At 44.9% G+C, this 18,908-nt stretch overlaps 1 protein-coding gene across 1 annotated transcript in view; it reads left to right on the top strand.

Annotated features, from left to right (window-relative positions):
- The window catches only part of GABBR1 (gamma-aminobutyric acid (GABA) B receptor, 1), a 33,550-nt gene extending 19,077 nt beyond the window's left edge, over positions 1–14,473 (top strand). Inside the window, exons 12-23 of the mRNA XM_006896236.1 lie at positions 3,078–3,320; positions 3,955–4,018; positions 6,749–6,826; positions 8,360–8,510; positions 9,352–9,484; positions 10,673–10,789; positions 10,891–10,998; positions 11,393–11,486; positions 12,195–12,322; positions 12,907–13,035; positions 13,259–13,402; positions 14,119–14,473. Coding sequence (XP_006896298.1) covers positions 3,078–3,320; positions 3,955–4,018; positions 6,749–6,826; positions 8,360–8,510; positions 9,352–9,484; positions 10,673–10,789; positions 10,891–10,998; positions 11,393–11,486; positions 12,195–12,322; positions 12,907–13,035; positions 13,259–13,402; positions 14,119–14,292 — 1,563 coding nt within the window. The 3' untranslated portion in view covers positions 14,293–14,473. The remainder of the gene's footprint in view (positions 1–3,077; positions 3,321–3,954; positions 4,019–6,748; positions 6,827–8,359; positions 8,511–9,351; positions 9,485–10,672; positions 10,790–10,890; positions 10,999–11,392; positions 11,487–12,194; positions 12,323–12,906; positions 13,036–13,258; positions 13,403–14,118) is intronic.
- Positions 14,474–18,908: the final 4,435 nt, after the last annotated feature.

Genomic DNA, 18,908 nt, shown 5'->3' on the forward strand with positions numbered 1-18,908 from the left:
CCTTGATATCCTCCCACAACTCATCTGGCCTTCATTCATTAGTGTTCAAAGCCTCAAATCTGTTCCTGAGATGGTTCTGAAATTCAGGTGGGATAGACTCAAGGTCATATTTTCGTTGCCTCGGATTTGCCTTTAGGGGAGCTCTGGTGGCCTAGTGGCAGGAAGCTGCACTGCAATCCCAGAGGCACAAAGTTCAAATCCACCAGATGCTCTGCTGGAGAAGGAGAGGCAATCTCCTCCTGTACCAGTCAGACTCGATTTGACGGTTGTTGTTGTTGTTATGTGTCATCGAGTCGCTTGTGACTCATAGTGACCCTATGTACAGCAGCCCTAAACTCTGCTCTGTCCTGTGCCAATCGCACCGTATCGACACGCCCATCCCAATTACCCCAGTTACTGAATCAATCCACCTCATAGGGGGCCTTCCCCTTCTGCGCTGTCCCTCCACCCTACCAGGCATGATGCCCCTCTCCAAGGACCTGTCCTCCTTGCACCATGTCCAAAGTATATTAGACGGAGGCCTTAGAATCCTTGCCTCCAAGGAGCGGCCCGGTTTGACCCTTTCCAGGATGAATCTGTTTGTTTTCCTAGCAGTCCATGGTACCCTCAATACTCTTCTCCAGCACCATAGCTCAAAGGCATCAATTCTCCTTCTATCCTCCCTAGTCATTGTCCAACAAGTGATAGTAAAGACCATGGCCTCTATCAGACACACCTTAGTGTCCAAAGGGACACCATTGCTTTTCAGTACTTTGGAGAGGAACACACACAAAATACAATACAATACAATAAAATAAAATAAAAGCCTTTAGTCGTGGGTGGGAGGAAAGTGGTGCCCCCTAGTGTCCAGGTATGTTAATGGTAGCGACTGGAAGCAAGCAGAAAATGAACATCTGGGTGGCAAAGGACAGCATGCTGAGCAAGTTAATCCCTTCCCATCTGGGTGCTTTTCTAATGGGTTGTTTACATTGAATTGAGGATAGGCCTGGTACTCAAAGGACCACTCAAAGCATCTTGGCCAAGCTGCTGTTAACTCAGCATATAGAGGTAGTTTGATAAGCTGTCTATCTATTTTAGTGTCAGATTGTCAATTATAAAAATTCCTCCATGTAGTTAGTATTATTTTTGTTGTTGAGTACCGTCAAGTTGGAACTGACTCATCACTGACTCTCCAGCGGATTTTCAGAGGCAGAAAATCGCATGGGAGGACTGCCATCTTTCTCCTGTGGAGCTGTTAGTGGATTCAAACTACATATCTTTGGGTTGGTAGTACAACTCCTTACCCACTAGGCCACCAGAGCTCCCTATAGCTAGTATTAGTCCCATTTATAAATGGAACAACAAACTAGTGAAGTTTAATAACATACACGATTACAAGGCACGTAGTGGATTAGCTGGAATTTGAATCCACCTGTTAATTTCACCAGGGCCCTCTGGTGGCTTCTTGGTGAGGATTTGCACTGCTAAGCCAAAGGCAGGTGTTTTGGATCCACCAGCTGCTCTGAGAGAGAACTATGAGTTGGTTCTGATTGACAGCACAAAACAGCCAACAACATTCATTTACCCACCTAGTGGGAATTTATTGTTTGTTCATCTAGGTGATGCACAGTGCTAAATGTTAAAGATGGTCTTGTCCTCAAGGGTAGTAAAACCCAGGTCTGTCTGTCCTCAAGAGCTCAGGCCGTTCCGCTTCACCACACTGCCTTTGTCATTTGCAAATCCCACTCCCCCATGTCTCCATCCTACTGAATGGGGGGGAAATAGGCAAGATGTGGGGAGCAAATATTTTTATTTCTTTTTAATTCATCTGTTCATTCATTAGACTATTTGTTGGAAAACATCCCAAATCCAAATAGGGTTATTTGTATATTACTTGTGCCATGCAATGAGGTAGTTGTTGAGCCTGCCTTTCTTGAGTTCTGGGAGGTCAGGAGGGCAGAAAGAATTTCTCCCAGGGTGCTCCTCGGAGGCAAAGATGATGAAGTTTCATTTCGCATACTTTGGACATATTGCTAGGAGAGGCTATTCCTTGGAGAAGGATATCATGCTTGGAAAGGTGGAGGGATGATGGAGAGGAAGGCCCTCAATTGAGTGGATTGACACAGTTACTATAGCAATGAGTTGAGGTGTGTCAGAGAGGATGAGGCTGGCACAGGATAGGACAGTATTCAGATCTGTTGGTCTATAGGGTCACTGTGAGTCATATGCGACTCAATAGAACAATATGCGACACCTAACAACAACAATAGAAGACGTATCTAAGTGCTTAACCCATGTACTCATAGTTATTTGACCAAACAATAATTTACCAAATGTAGAAATCAGGTTTTTTGAACCATTTCATGACAAATTTCAAAAGTACTTACCATTTTTTTCAAGCTTTCTTCGGAAAAGATGTTGAAGGCTGGGGGTATGGCTATAGGAGTTTAATGATGGACTTCACATTTGTGAAGGGATTTTTACAGTCCCCAAGTCTCCCCTGAAAACTCCGCAAGATGCAGTGGACTGAAAGCACACCAGGATGACAAACTTACTTGTTGACAGAGAGGTGTGAGACCAGGGGGAGAATGTGAGAAGGCTGTGGCTTTATCCTTTCTGGGATCTTTTAGAACTAGAACTGTTAAATCCTGAGTTAACACCATTGAGGAAATCTAAAGGCTGAGAACATCAGTGTAGAATATCAACTCTTCACGGGAGTATCCTTGTCCCTTCCTTTACACTGTCTCTGCTTTCTGTCCTTTACTATTCTATATCTAGAGCACCTATAAATTAAGCTTTCCTCTCTTAGTAGTTTTCAGCTAGCAGCTATATGTGCTAAGACCACTGTACCCGGCTGATTCCTATTCTAGTATAGTGGCTTCCAGCCTAAGATAGACAACGTCACGTGGGTACAATCAAGATTTTGAATGTACATATGCTCACCCTGAATGCAACATGAATGCAAAGTATCCATTCAAATGGAAGTTTGGGGATTGGGTAGAGATGGAAGCTATTATCAGATGATGGACATCTCCACCCGCCCCCCCCCATTCCTCATCTATATATGCCAACCCTTTCCTCCCATCATCCCTTCTCAGACTTCCCAGGAGTTTGTAGAGAAACTGACTAAGCGACTGAAAAGACATCCAGAGGAAACTGGAGGCTTTCAGGAGGCACCCCTGGCATACGATGCCATCTGGGCCTTGGCATTGGCCCTGAACAAGACATCTGGAGGTGGTGGCCGCTCGGGTGTGCGCCTGGAGGACTTCAACTACAACAACCAGACCATTACTGACCAGATCTACCGGGCAATGAATTCCTCATCCTTCGAGGGTGTCTCTGTGAGTTAAAGCAACTTCTTTTACTTCCCTGACCTCCCAGAGACAGGGAGAGAGAAAGATTCCCTTGGCGATTCTTTCTCCTATAGCCATGTGTTCTCTGTTTTCCTCACTGCTTTTCTATAATAGTTAATTTCCAACCAGGAAAGGAGGGACACCCAAATCAGGAAATCTCAAAAATTCTAGGTGGATCCCTCCCTGTCATTGTATTGTTTCTTTGAGCTGTGTTTCCTTTAAACTAGTCTGCATATTTATGAGTCAGATGAGAATCATAGAATTTTAAAAAGAGAAACGATCTGAAAGACCATCTTAGTCCTTTTAAAGTGGAGAGAATTCATGCCCTTAGGGATTCGGTGACATGCGTAGGTCACATAGCCAGAAGCCAGGCCTCCTAGCACTCTCTCTGGGGACTTTTTTCTATTCAAATCTCACTGACAAGGCTTCTCAGAAGAATAATGTTTCTGAAATCTAGGGTATAGGCATCTGGGGTATGTCCTATATGCAGGCAATGCCATAAATAGCATTCATTCAGAAGCTCAATTACTTCAAAAACATAAGGATTCAAAGAGTCCCTGATGTTCCCTTTTCTCTCTGCTTTAATACCCTTTGCCTTCCGCCACATGTTCGCCTCCTTCAGGGCCATGTGGTGTTTGATGCCAGCGGCTCTCGGATGGCATGGACTCTGATTGAACAGTTACAGGGTGAGTGTGGGGGCAGGCGGGAGTGGGGATCAGTGGGGGCCAGGCTGGGGCTGAGATAGGGCCCATGTCTGGCAGGAGGATGCCAGAGACATCACAAGATTGCCTTGGTGCTTCTTCCTCTTCCGTAGCTGTATCCATCAAGCTTTTAAAAAAGAATAATAATAATAATAATACAGATACATGTCACTTATTGCCTACGATATGTTGTGTGAAAGAAGCCATTTGAATGTTGTGAGAATATCATATTAAATCTTATGGGACTCTGCTTCCAGTTGGCCTCATTGCTACCACCACTGCTTCTAGTAGGGACTAAAAGATCAGGTTCCCTGTTCTGCTCACCTGAGTCACAGAAGCAGCTGAAACCTGGAGCTCCTGCTGTCACCTACCCTAGTGACCAAGTCTGAGCCTGACTCCACATCTAGAGCCTTGCTTCTGCCCCACCTCTGCTTCACCTGCCTACATCTCACCTGCGGGTTTGGGGGTCTATAAAACCATTGTTGTTGTGTACTCTTGAGTTGGAACCAACCCACTGTTTTCAGAGGTAGTAAGTCACAATGGTAGGAGATTGCCCATCCTCCCACAGAGCAGCTGGTGTATTCGAACTGTGTGCCTTTGGGATTACAGAGTAGCTTCTTAATCCCTAGGCCACGAAAGCTCCCTGTAAAACTCTTGTTGGTTTTTTAAAAAAATTATTATTATTATTATTATATTTTGTGTGTGTGTGTGTGTGTACTGTCAAATCAGATCTGACTGGTACAGGAGGAGATAACCCCTCCATCTCCTGCAGGGTATCTTGTGGTTTCGAACCACTGTACCTCTGGGACTGCAGTGCAGCTTCTTGCCATTAGGCCACCAGAGCTCCCTCGTTGTTGTTGTTGATTGCCTTCAAGTCGAGCACGACTCATAGCGACCCTATGAACAAAATGCCTGAAGCCCCTCTACAACTATCGACATTTACCAAAGTTCATAGAGTTTCTGGAGGCACGTTGTTTAGGAAGTGGATAGTAAGAAGAGAGCTGGTTTCTCTTTTTTGAAAATAAAAGCAAACAAAATCACTTATGAGATCATGGATGTATGTTAGGAACATATATTCAGTCAGACATTTTTCCAAAAGAATATTAAGTAATGAATATGTGTACTAAAGAGCTTAGGTATGGTGATACTACCCTTGCTTTAAGTGGTTTTGTTCTTTTTTTAAAATTATTATTAAATTTTATTAGTTTTAGTGAACATTTATACAGAGATTTTGGGTTTTCATTCATCCATTGTTGCACTGTTTTCTCTACCCTCCTCCCCAGTTTGTTCTTCTTCTCTCCCCCCACCCCCCGAATGTCTGTTTTAATTGTCCAGTTGGGTTTTGTTCTTAAAAAGAAGCATGCAGGTTGCAACAGTCAACCCCTCTTTCCCAATAATTTGTCTTAATTTCTGAATGCTGCTATAACAGAAATACAGGTGTGTTGCTTGTTGCTTTGAAAAATAGAAATTTATGAATATTTTCTCACAGTGCTAGAGGCTAAAAATCTAAACAAAGTTTTGGCCATGTCCATTTTCGTCCCAGGCTTCCTTCATTCTTTGTGATCCTCATATGTTATCTGTCTTCCCTAATAAGAACTTGCCTCTATCTAATCTCCTTTTCATAACTCAGAAATGATTAAGACCTCATTAACATAATAAAGAAGATCCTATTCCCAAATAATATTATATACACAAGTACAGGGGTTAGATTTCTAACACTTGTTTAGGGGACACAATTCTGTCCATAACAACATCCGTTTTTAATTTCAGAAATTTTTCTTTGGCTGAGATGACAAGTCAATAACTTATCAATGTATATTCTTAGGCTCCTGGGAAAGAGAATCTCAGAAGCTTATTATAAAGGGACCCATTGAATGTCCTTGCTGTAGAAACAACAGCGCCTAGTTTGTAGTATGTATTCTTTGGCTTTTCCAAATTTTATTTTCTTAAAAGTTAGCATTTGAAAAACTTCTTTGAGTTAACTTTTCAACTCCCCCCCACTTGCAGCCAGTTCTTGGCCTCCTGTGAAAAGTTTCTTTCTTCCTTTTTCAACACCTCCCTCCCACATCCTCTCAGATCTTTGTATCCAGAACAAGAAGAAATGGACTTCAGCCATGGTAGGAGAGGTGCGAGTTAGCTCCCAAAGGAAGAGTTCTGGTAACTAGGATAGCTCCATTCCGCCACAGAAGTCTTACGAGTGAGTGATTGGATTTTACTTAGTGCTTCTTTAAGAGGCAGATGTAAGTTATCTAAGGAATTAGAACTCAAGCCAACACAAGAGAGATTTCTAAATTTAAGAGGAAAGCCACTGGAAAAATAAATCCTGTGATTCTGTCATGATAGGGAGAATAAACAGAAATATGCTTAAAGCTCTAGCAACAAGAATCGGTGTGAGAGACATCTTGCAGGAAGAGGTGTGAGGCAGAAGAATGGGTGGCAGACATACTGTGGAGCCTTCCTTACTCAACGATCTTAAATATATAAGATACTCTTTTTTTATTTGAGTTGCCTTGGGAACTATCTTACATTGCTTTTAAGGCAGTTTGTTGATTCATGGACACACATCCCCAAAGTCTTACCAAGGGTCCCTCAGGACTCTGGGGAAGGTAAAATCAGATGCAACAGTGGAAAGTGGTTTTAGGGAAATAGAATGTGGAGATCATTTAGGAATGACATGTTGGCTCCCTATAGTTACTACTGTTGTCCTCTACCCAGGTGGCAGCTATAAGAAGATTGGCTACTATGACAGCACCAAGGATGATCTTTCCTGGTCGAAAACCGATAAGTGGATTGGTAAGTGGATTCTGTTCATATTTTCCTTAAACACTGAATAACACAGAAAAAGGCATCCATTTGAATGAGAGGAGGATTGGGAGTTCCATGAAGCTGGAATGTGGTAGAGAGGAGGGCAGGGACAGGTTTAAAAGAGAGTGAATACAACCTCTAAGACGTGGGGTGGGGAGGCCAGTGTATTCAGAGAGAATTTAGGCAATTGGTTGCAATGTGTTATTAAAAATAATACATTGCTGGGGTAACTGGGGTTTAAAGGCAAGGAGTGGGTAGGGGGTCAGAAATGGCAACTCCATTTAGGTTTCCCAGATGTCCTGGTACCTTGATGTATCTGAACCAGCTACTTCAAAGCTAAAGCTGCCTCTTTGTCTCTGTCGTTAAGCAGTTGCTTAAGCTATAGGAGGACATGCAAAAATTATCTTCCACTAAAATGTGCTTTGTAGTGAGAGAAAATAAGCAATTCTTACATGTGTATTCAGTAAATTAAATCATAGGAAATGGGAAAGATACTGAAGGTGGATGAAAGGAATGACCTATGGATAAAATATTGCTTCTGGGAGACATGAATGGTTAAGTGCTCAACTGATTACTGAAAGGTTGGTGGTTCGAGACCACCCAGTGACACCTTGAAAATATACCTGCAGTCAGTCTACTTCTGGAGCATAATTCCACTCTTGACATCTGTGGAGTTGCTGAGAGTTGGAATTGGGTTTGTGTGTTTCATTTGTTTGTTTATGGTTGAAAGAGGGATTAGTACCTAGAGGATAGAGGGGCGGCTCCGCCACTGAAGATAGTTGTCATCTTCCCAGCATGGCTGGAGCTGGAATCCTTTTTAAAAAGGATTTGAATTTAGGACAGGGTTCTGCAATGCTATAAATGCTGCATGGCCTAAAACCTAAATTGCTTTTTTTGAAAAGCAAATTGAAATTAATTTTTTTAAAAATTCTGAACTCTTCAACAAATTTGCACCACTTCTTATTAACCACTGAAAACACCTTTGGGAATATCACCCCATCAGGGTTTAAAGCACAGATTAGATTTTCCTTTTTTTTCAGCCCAAGGTTAGTAGATCAGACTGGATATTTTAAGATCCTCTAGCTTTGTAATTCTATAATTGTTTTTGCCATTTTTAATTTGGGGTGTAAGAGATTCTATAAATTCATTCCTCAGCTCTAGCCCCTTCTTCTCCCTCCCATTTCCTTCTGCTAAAAGAAAGGTAGAGAAACAGAAAACACATACAGTTACAAAGAAAGGTACTGTAATTTGTGATGTGCCTTAGTATTTCCCAACCACTGGAGAGAACATTTGCTCCATTTTACCATCTCATTTCTGATCGCTTCATAGAAGCTTCCATACCAGTGAGCACTCCACCCTCAGTAGTCCCTGTTTAGCGGAACTAGAGCTCATGACACCAGTCTCAAGGATGAGAATATATGTTAGCACCATTTTCCTTCGCTCCTCTCTCCTGCCTTCTTTTCATTCCCCTTTCCTCCTTCCTCTCTCTTCTCCCCACCCCCTACTCTCTGTGTCATGCAGGAGGGTCTCCCCCAGCAGACCAGACCCTGGTCATCAAGACATTCCGCTTCCTGTCACAGAAACTCTTTATCTCCGTCTCGGTTCTCTCCAGCCTGGGCATTGTCCTAGCTGTTGTCTGTCTGTCTTTTAACATCTACAACTCCCATGTCCGGTAAGTTTCTCTTCTGTCCTGGATGCCTTCCCAAGATAATGACCACAGCTCTTGAAGTTCCTTTGAAAAGCAGAGAAGGAAGTGAGAAAAACGCGCATGGTAACTTCTAAGACAATGTTTCAAAGTTTTTTGCTGTGACTTTGCTGCTTTTCTTGGGGTCACTAAGATTTGAGAAGGGGGGCACTAAATATAGTCACTACCCTTACCCCCAAATAAAAAATCAACAACAGTGAACAACCCACAAATCTCACTATCGTTCAGTCGAATCCGACTCATGGTGACCCACCCATTGGGTTTCTGAGGTCATAAACCTTCAGAGTAGACTGTCTCATCTTTCTCATGAGGAGTGGTGCCCAGTGGATTCAAACCACCAGCCTTTTGGTTAGAAGCCTAACACATAATGCACTATGCTCCCGAGGCTCCTTTGCCCTTGAACTGCTAAATGGGGGAAAAAATTATTTGGGGGCCAGGTAAGAAGGGGTCCTGAGTGATACGAATGGTTAAGCACTAGACTGCTGACTGAAAGGTTAGCAGTTCAAAGCAGTCAGAGGCGCCGTGAAAGTAAGGCCTGGAAATCTGCTTTTGAAAGATCACAGCCTTGAAAATCTTACGGAGCACAGTTCTGTGCTCCACACAGGGTATTGTCATGAATTAGAATCAACTTGATGGCAAAAACAAGAAGAAGAAAGCTGTAGGCTCTGAGTAAAGTGCATGCCAACAGATGTTAGCCTTTGGCCTTGTGGCGCTGAGGTTGGGTGCAGAATGTTGGAGAGCTGAGCCTCCCTGGAAGAGAAAGATAACTGCTTTCTCTCCCTCTCCCACCCTTTTGCCTCTGCTCTAGTTATATCCAGAACTCACAGCCCAACCTGAACAACCTGACTGCTGTGGGCTGCTCGCTGGCATTAGCTGCTGTCTTCCCCCTTGGTCTGGATGGTTACCATATTGGGAGAAACCATTTCCCCTTTGTCTGTCAGGTGAGGAGGAAGAGGTGGGCAGATGCCTTGCAGATATGTTTCTTAAGCCTCTTGCAGCAACACCTTCCATGGTTAAGTTTCCCTGCCCTTCCTTCTCCACTTCTCCTGATGCTTGTCCTCATTCATTCTTCCTAGCATCACCCCTCTGGTCTCTGGCTGGCTTTGTCCCTTTCTTCTATGCCTCTAAAACCTTGTTCATTCTGTAGTTCATTTGTCATTTCCAGGGTTGCCATGGCATGCCTTCCAGAGGAGAGGAGGGAGGTATTGGAGATGAAGGAAGGGGGTGTGCTTAAAGAACCTCAGCACAATGATGGCTTGTCTGTGGTGTGGGGGCACAGAACCAGAACTGCAGACTTCCTGTGGGAGCTGCCGTTTGGAAGGACAGGGGCAGAGAACTAAGCCCACAGCTGTGGGTGTAGTTGGAAAGGAACCGCTGACACATGGGGAGGAGGGCCTCTGGAGGCTTGGGTCAAGGAAGGCTCTGACATGGGGGGAAAGTTTGGCTTCTGTGTGTAGCCATGATATTTGTGTGATTCTCCGTTGTACTTGTGGGAAGCATGCACCCTTTCCTCGGCTTCTGTCCATCCTCACTCCCTCTCTCTTCTGCCCATGCTTGTCCTCATTTTGCATCTGTGCACATGGCATTTGTACACACATGCACATACTACAGTTCTGGAGGAGGGATCTGTTCTCTGTGATGCCTGAGTGTAGTGGGAGAGACAGACGACTATCAGCAGAGCTTTCTGAGAGATGCCAGCGTAGGATCTGCATAGAACACTCGGGGAGCAAAGAAGAGAAAGCAGCTCAATCAGTGGTTGGGTGGTTTCCACGAAAGAAGTGCACTTGAGCCTTGAAGGGTGCCTGGAGTTTTGTTAGGTAAAGGAGCAAAGATGCCAAAGAGTGGGACAGGGAAGTATGGTTGGAGTATTGGAGGCCAGGATCATGTTGTGAAGGGTCTCTGTCACATAGTGAGGTGTTCAGGGCATTGAGGATCAATCAAATGCATTTATCCATTAAAACTAGGAGGTTTTGACAGTATCACCAGGTAGGTGGTGGATGGGAATAATTGTTGAAGGTAGGGAGTCCCATCTATTCCCTCCTAACTGACTGTGCCTGCAGTCATTTGTTCCTGATGCTCCCCACTATGTCCTTGCCCTGTTCTGCCCTTGCTCACTTTTCCTTTCATAGGCCCGACTCTGGCTTCTGGGTCTGGGCTTCAGCTTGGGCTATGGCTCTATGTTCACCAAGATCTGGTGGGTCCACACTGTCTTCACAAAGAAAGAAGAAAAGAAGGAGTGGAGGAAGGTGAGCTTTTTATGTTCCTTATCCTTCAGCACCTGACAGGAGAGTTGGGCTCTTGTTATTAGAGTTTTCCCCTGACGTGTTTGTACTCTCTGTTTGCCAAGACACTGGAACCCTGGAAGCTGTATGCTACAGTGGGCCTGCTGGTGGGCATGGATGTCCTCACGCTTGCCATCTGGCAGATTGTGGATCCTTTGCATCGAACCATTGAGGTACAGCTTGAGTGGAGATGCTGGGGTATGGATGCTGTGCAGAGTTCACTGGGAGTCAGGCTATGGGCGCTGTGTGTGCTCTTGCAAAATAAAGCTACTCTGTAGATCAGCAGCTCTCCTCCTCCTTCCTTCTAGGTGAGGCCTAGGAGCCTCTGGATTCATCTGAAGAAGGAAGATGTTATAAGGGATCTGGGAAAATGTGTAGAATTTCCAGGCTTCCTAGAATAAGAGAATAGCAATTATAGTGCGTTTAATAAGGTGTTGAATGCAGGGTGCGATTTGGCATCGGTATTGAGGGTCTTATAAGAATGAAAGGGCAAAGTTGGAAGTGAAGGACTGAGCATAGTGGGAGAGGATGACAGCCATCTTTTCCATGGCTTTGTTTCTCTCCTAGACATTTGCCAAGGAAGAGCCAAAGGAAGACATTGATGTTTCAATTCTGCCCCAGCTTGAGCACTGCAGCTCCAAGAAGATGAACACTTGGCTTGGTGTGTGGGGTAGAGGGGGATGATGTCAAGGATAGTAAGTTTGGAGGAAGACAGGTCTTTGGGAAAGGTGACAGAGAGTTGCCAACCCAGGTTTTTGTTTTGTTTTGTTTTTTTCTTTTTTTTAACTCAGATGCCAACCCAGTTTGAAGTCTTCCTTTTTGCTGAGCCTTTTCTGAGGGTAGGGGAGAGGTTGTCTGCTGTGAGGAGCAGAGGGGCTGGTGGGAAAGGCCCCATCCCTTTGCTCTGGCCTGACACTATCTCTATCTGGTCAGCTCCCTAGAGAATGATGGAGGTGGTGAGGTCACGGGCTTGTTTTAATCTGTGGCCACAAATGGCAACCCTCCTTTCAGCCTTGGAAACCACCTTCTTACCTGGGAGGATAAATGGGTTTGTGGCCCATGGAGACTCATTCTCAGCTGTTTCAGCAGGCCCTTGCCTGACTGACAACTGCTCATTATCATTACAGTTTTGTGTAAAAGTTGGCTTAATTTGAGGCTTGTGTACGTTGGGCAGGCGTAGTGGTGAGGTTGTGTGTCAGGAAGACAGGGAGGGGTGTGCTTGGGAAAGAGGTTGGATTGGAAAGGAGCTCTCCCTTTCTATGGTGGAGCTAGAACAAGGAGGGACAGTCAGTGAGGGTCAAAGAGAGAGGATGAGGATTGAGTGAAGGAGCCAGGGAGACCCTATTGCCCGTGATAATTTTCTTTGTAGGCATTTTCTATGGTTACAAGGGACTTCTGCTGCTGCTGGGAATCTTCCTTGCTTATGAGACCAAGAGTGTGTCCACTGAGAAGATCAATGACCACCGGGCAGTGGGCATGGCTATCTACAATGTGGCGGTGAGCTGCTCGAACCCCTGGCCTTTGACTCCATGAGTTGACAGTAGCAATCACATGTGCAGGGGAGAATCAAGAGAACTGGGATGAATTGCATGGAAGTCTTAACAAGTGCTTATTGCCTCAGATTTGTAAAACGCTTTATGGTTCATCAAGCACATTAAGACAGTAGTCCATTCATCTTCATGCAACCACCCAGTAAAGTCGATATTAGTCTGTCCACTTTGTAGATGAAGACACAGAAACTCTGAGTTTAGCCCATAAGCTGACATGTGGAATCTGAGTGGAGATTTCTGACCTGTTTGTCCCACTGTTCTCAGGTATCCCCCCAGGGAGTGTTGAGAACTCAGAATGTGTGCATAGAGATCCTTAGTGTTCTTGCTTTGAGAGAGGGATTGACCTACAGCTGGGACAATTTATATGGAATTCTTCTCAGTCTGGAGTTGGAGATGGTCCTGAACGCAGCTCTTTGACAGGCAACTGAGCACCAGTAAACTGTCATCAGAGGCTCTCTGCTAGAGGAAGAAATGCCTGGATCTTGTTTGAATCTACAGACTCGAACCTCCTTAAACCCTGTGTGTGTGCAGGTGCTGTGCCTCATCACGGCTCCCGTGACCATGATTCTTGCCAGCCAGCAGGATGCAGCCTTTGCCTTTGCCTCTCTTGCCATCGTTTTCTCCTCCTATATCACTCTGGTTGTGCTCTTTGTGCCCAAGGTAAGGCTCTGCGTTAGCTCACACCATTTCCAGTTCCCTGTCTGCTCTGTCCCTTCTTCTCAAGACTTTTCCTTATTCCTTTTTCCCCCACGGTTTCCCTTGTTTTGGACCCAGTTTACCCCACTCATTTTCATTCCCTCCAGCCCCAACCCATTGCCTGGTAATTGCTGGCACCACCACTCTGAGGTATGGTCTCCCCATGCCCCCAACAATTGTTGCCCAGATGCGCAGGTTGATCACCAGAGGGGAGTGGCAATCAGAGGCGCAGGACACCATGAAGACAGGGTCATCGACCAACAACAATGAGGAGGAGAAGTCCCGCTTGTTGGAGAAGGAGAACCGTGAACTGGAAAAGATCATTGCTGAGGTGTGTGGGAGTGGTTGGGTGAGGGGGTGAAGGGCCCAAGAGATTATGCCATAGATTGAGTTTTCTGAAGCAGAGCCTGAGGCTGAGATAGTTAAGGTTTACTCAGAGGGGAGATTCAGGGTCTCAGAAACAAACCTCCAGGGAGGTGAGGTGAGTAGGATAGGGAAGAGGAGTGGTCTGATGAGGATACAGTGTCAGGTAAAAAGCAGTGTTGCTGGTGCTCAAGTGGGGGTTTGGGACATGACCTGACTGCTGACTTGACTCATTGAGGAAGGAGGCTGGGTCCGAGCAGGGTTTTAGGGTGCAGTCATGAGCTGCTAGCATAGCAGCCAACACAGCAGGTGGATGGTGAGAATGCCAAGGGAGTCTGGATGGGTTCCCACATGTCCACAGCATCCAGACTGTACTTAGGGGTTGGTTGGTTTTGCAAAGAAGTGCATGATTTATTCAAAGCAGTGTGCGTCACCCTTTCTCTCCCCTCCCATTTTTCTTTTTAAATTCTCTGCTATTGTGCTGATCTCATTTATTCGATTGGTGTGTCTCATTCTGTTCTTTTCCTTCCTCCCTCCCCTAGTCACCCTTTTCATTTCTTTTGTCCATCTACCCTGAGTCTCACCCACTCATTTTCCCATGCTCTTTCTTCTTCCATCTCTCGCCTCCCTGCCCCTTTCATTGCTGTCATCCTCCCACACTCTCAATTGTTTTTCTTCCTCCAGAAAGAGGAACGAGTTTCTGAACTGCGCCATCAGCTCCAGTCTCGGCAGCAGCTTCGCTCCCGGCGCCACCCTCCGACACCCCCAGACCCCTCTGGAGGCCTTCCAAGAGGTCCCTCTGAGCCTCCTGACCGGCTTAGCTGTGATGGGAGTAGAGTTCATTTGCTTTACAAGTGAGGGGATATAAGGGAGAACAGGCCAGTGGGGGAGGGTGAGGGACCAGGGGAGGGGCAGGGGATCCTTGTGCTCAGTGGAGAAGGATGTGCTCTCCAACCCCATCACCTGTGAATATGTGTCCCTCTGCGAGCCCTGGGGTTCCCTATACTTGCAGTACTCTGGGAAATAGATCTTCTGTCTCTTAATCATTTGCATAGCAATTTTTTTATCACCACTTCATAATTTACTTTGTACTTTGCTTAAGTCTGTTCATTCCCTGACTTCTCTCTCAGCAGCCTCTTTGCACCTTTCTCTTCTCATCCCTGAGTCCTGTCTGTTGACCATGGCCATTCCCAGAGCTCCCTTTGCCTTTGTGCTCTGCTCCCATTCAGCAGAGGTCTCCTCGACAGCTCTCTCTCCACCCCAAGAGGGACTTCCATCCCTCACACCCTCTCCACATCATCAGCCTCCATCCTTCTTACCCCATCTACAGTTTTCTCCCCCTCATTTTTACTTCTTCTGGGGACTCATCTTTGCACCAAGGTTTACGTGCTGCTCGCCTCTCCTTGCACACTTGTACATGTGTACATGTATTCTCCCCCTTTTTGTTCCCACTGCACAGCCTCATGTGCACACATGCTTTTCACAGGTACTCACTCCCTGAATGTCACTCAGAGCTGCAGGTACTCCTCACATAGTCACAGCGTGTGCCCTCGTGTGTGTGTTTGGATGTTGTTGTTGTGTGCCATCAAATGAGAACCAACTTGTACAGACTCTCAGCAGGTTTTCAGAAGCAGTAAATTGCACAGGAAGAGATTACCCGTCTTTCTCCCATGGAGCAGTTGATGGATTTGAACTCTCTGCTTTTGAGTTGGCAGCACAGCTCCTTATCACTAGGCCACCTGTGTGTAGGTCAGAGTGTACAATTTCTCTCACATACTCAGTCATATCTTTTCTAACTGCATACATCCATGTGTATATATGTACTTTGTTGTGTACCCTTGTGGTAACTTGTGCACTTTCTTCCCGTTGCACCTTAAAAAAAATCAGTTTTCCAACAGAGCCATATGATCCTGCCCTGCACCTTGTTATGCACTTTCCCTCAATTCTTGTTTGTTGGGGCTGTTCACACCTTCCTTGTCACATTCTGTTTCCGCTCAAACTTTTTCTTTCTTTGCACTTTTAGTTTATACTCATAATCATCTTCTCCCAAGATCGCTCCCTTTTTTAGTAGATTTTTAGGGAGAACTGAGGGAGACATTGGGGCAGGTTTGGGGAACTGCTTCCATGGAGCTGGTGAGAATTGACCGAAGGATGGCACCCTGGACTTCTGTGACGGACAGATGGACCTGTGGGGAATGGGGTCTTGTCTCTTTCACACTGTGGTGTCTCATGGGGAAGGATCTTCCCAGATCTTCAATAAACCAATCAACAGTGTGATTTAACACCTTGTCCTCCCTCACTGTGAGAAGAATGGGCTTCAGTCCAAGGAGGGAGGGATAAAGGGCTCCAAGTTAATGTTAAAGTGGAGGAAAAGGAGGAGGTGTTTTATTGAACTGTTGAGGGCACAATAGGGCACAACTGACATGATTAGAGCTGAAGGTAGGAGAGATGATTTAAAAGTATGAGCTCTGGAGTCAGATTTCATCATATGGAAGAAACTTCCCGAATCTCTTCCCTTGTCCTCGTCTGTGAAATGATCCTTTATTGTTGTTGTTATATACTGTCAAGTCCCATTTGACTTGTAGCGACACTATGTTTAATAGCTCTGAAGTCTACCCTATCCTGAGTCAGTCTCACTGACTCTGACACATCTACCCTCATTGCCCTAGGTACTGTATCAGTCTGTCTCATCTGGGGTCTTCCTCTCCTGCTCTGTCCCTCCACCCTTCTGAGCATGAAGTCCTTTTCCAAGGATCGGTCCCTACTGGCCACATGCCCAAAGTATGTGAGACAGAACTTCAAAATCCTAGCCTCCAAGAAAAAACTTGGCTTCACCCACTCCAAGAATGACTGACTTGTTTTCTTGGTGGCCCATGGTATGTTCAAGACTTCACAATTCAAAGGCTTCATCAATTCTTCTATCATCCTTAGTCATTATCCAGCTCTCTGATACATAGCAAATATTTGAAAAGCCCTTGGAGTGGATTAGGTGCACTTCAGTCTCTAGAATGACACCCTTGCTTCTCAGTACTCTGGATAGATCGGTGACAGCAGATTTACCTAATGCAATTCATCTTTTGATTTTCTGACTGCGGGTGCCAAGAGTGTTTATTGTGGAGCCCAGCAAGCCATAATTGTTAACAACCTCAATCTCTTCTCCATCCATCATGGTGCTGCCAATTGGCCCAGTGGTGAGAATCTTTGTCTTCTTGATGTTGAGCTGAAGTCAATGCAAAGGCATTTGACTGTGTTGATCACAATACATTGTGGTTAACCTTGAGAAGAATGGGAGTCCCAGAACACTTGATTGTGCTTATGCAGAACCTATACTTGGACCAAGAAACAATCTTCAGAACAGAGCAAGGAAACACTGCATGGTTCAAAATCAGGAAACGAGTGTGTCAAGGGATGCGCCTGTCTCTATACCTTTCCAATCTATAAGCAGAACAGATCATTTGGGAGGCTGGACATTATGAGGAGGAATGTGGCATCAGGATTGGAGGAAAACTCATCAACAACCTGTATTATGCAGATGACACAACCTTGCTTGTTAAAACTGACGACCTGAAGCGCTTGCTGCAGAAGGTCAAGGACTGTAGTCTTTAATATGGATTGAAATGATCCCTACGTGATGCAAATAGTTAGGCACTTGACTCATGACTCCTACCTTAGTGATCAGTGGTTTGGACCCACCTGGAGGTGCCTTGGGAGATAGGCCTGGCAATGTGCTTTCAAAAGGTTACAGCCTTGAGAACTCCATGGAGCAGTTCTGCTCTGCACTCGTGAGGTCTCCGTGAGTTCGAATTGAGGGCAACTGACAACAGAGTCTGTGTAGTTGAGATGATAATGGTAACAGTAGCAGCTGCATCTTCAATGGAATGGATGGAAAGACTAGATGAATCTAGCATTCAGGTGTTTAGAATGGTACTTGGGTGAATGGGTTGGGTGATTATTGCCTGCTATAATAAAGGGTTCCTTAATGATCCGGACCCTGGTTTTTCAATCATTTGCTGTGCATCTGAGAGCTGGACAATGAATAAGGATGATAGAAGAAACATTGATACTTTTGAACGGTGGTATTGGAGTAGAGTACTGATATCCCATAACTGCTAAAGGAACAAATATGTCTTGGAGAAGGTGAAGCCACATTGCTTCTTGAAAGCAAGGATAATAGAGAAGGTGAAGCCACATTGCTCCTGGAAAGCAAAGATGGTGAAGCTTTGTCTCACATACTTTGGGTATATTGCTAGGAGAGGCTGTTCTTTGGAGGATACCATGCTTGGAAAGGGGAAGAGGGAGCAATGGAGAGGAAGACCCTCAACCAGGTGAATTGACACAGTGACTGCAGGAATGGGCTTGAGTGTGTCAGAGATTGTGCCATTGTTGCCACAGGATAGAAAAGGGTTCAGATCTTTTGTTTACAGGGCTTCTATGAGTCATAAATGACTTGACAGCACCTGATAATAATGGTGATGGGAGCCTGGAGCAGGGGCTGCACAGGTGTAAGGATTCTTTGGCAGAAATTTAACAAAAGATAATAACTGGGAGATAAAACTCATTCCATCCTTAAAAATCTTTGTCTACATACTTTGGGGTACCTTGGAAGGAATTGGTTATTAAAATGAAAGAAAAAATTGAATGTCTAAAAGTAGGGGCAAGGAAAAGAAAAAACCCAACTAAGCCTTTTTGTAATTCCTTGAGTCCTCTTAAGAGAAGTACTTCATTTACTTATTTTTAAAAATATAACTCTTTTTCCCTTTGGCACTGATTTTTAGGTGATTCTCACTTTATTTTTTTACAAGAAAAGTAGAAGAGTTGGATGGGCCCTATCTTTTCATCATCGTGCTTAAGATCCAGTTTCTGAAGTTTTCTTATTACATGGGTAGGTTACTGAGACTTACACTTGAAAAATATTCCCTTGTGATTATCCAACTTGAATGAGTTGGATTTCATTTGAGTTTCCTGTCTTCTCATAGTTCAGTATCCTTAAGGAATGGGCAAGAGGCCTATGGAATAGGAAGCCCTAAAGTGTGGAATTTGAACAATTGGCTTCAGAAGTAGGGGATATAAACTACCATGAATAGAATCCAAAAGATCAAAATTGCTATGTCAAATTTTCTTTGCCACTAATATTATTACCTTATACATTGTAAGTAGAGAATCAGACGTTCTAGTGATCCAGGGTAAGATGGACACTCTTTTCTGTTAGAGAATGCAGGAACCGAGTCAAATGGCAGGGGTGGAGAGACTCCTGGTGCCATGATCATGTGGTACCAGGTGGGAGACCACTCCTAATAGTTCTTGGAGATGTTGCTTTCCTTGGCATCTGTGAGGATGGCACCTTTCCATCTCTGCAAGACTGGGTCAACCTTGAGCTTTGACTCCTTGTGGCTCCAGGACTACCTAGATACCCAAAGAGTGCCTTATGATGGGGAACATCAGAGGTAATTCACCCTACTGATAAGGAAGATCCA

This window comes from Elephantulus edwardii, unplaced genomic scaffold (genome assembly GCF_000299155.1).
Source record: "Elephantulus edwardii isolate Elephantulus edwardi_28Jun2011 unplaced genomic scaffold, EleEdw1.0 scaffold00184, whole genome shotgun sequence".
Classification (NCBI taxonomy): Eukaryota; Metazoa; Chordata; class Mammalia; order Macroscelidea; family Macroscelididae; genus Elephantulus; species Elephantulus edwardii.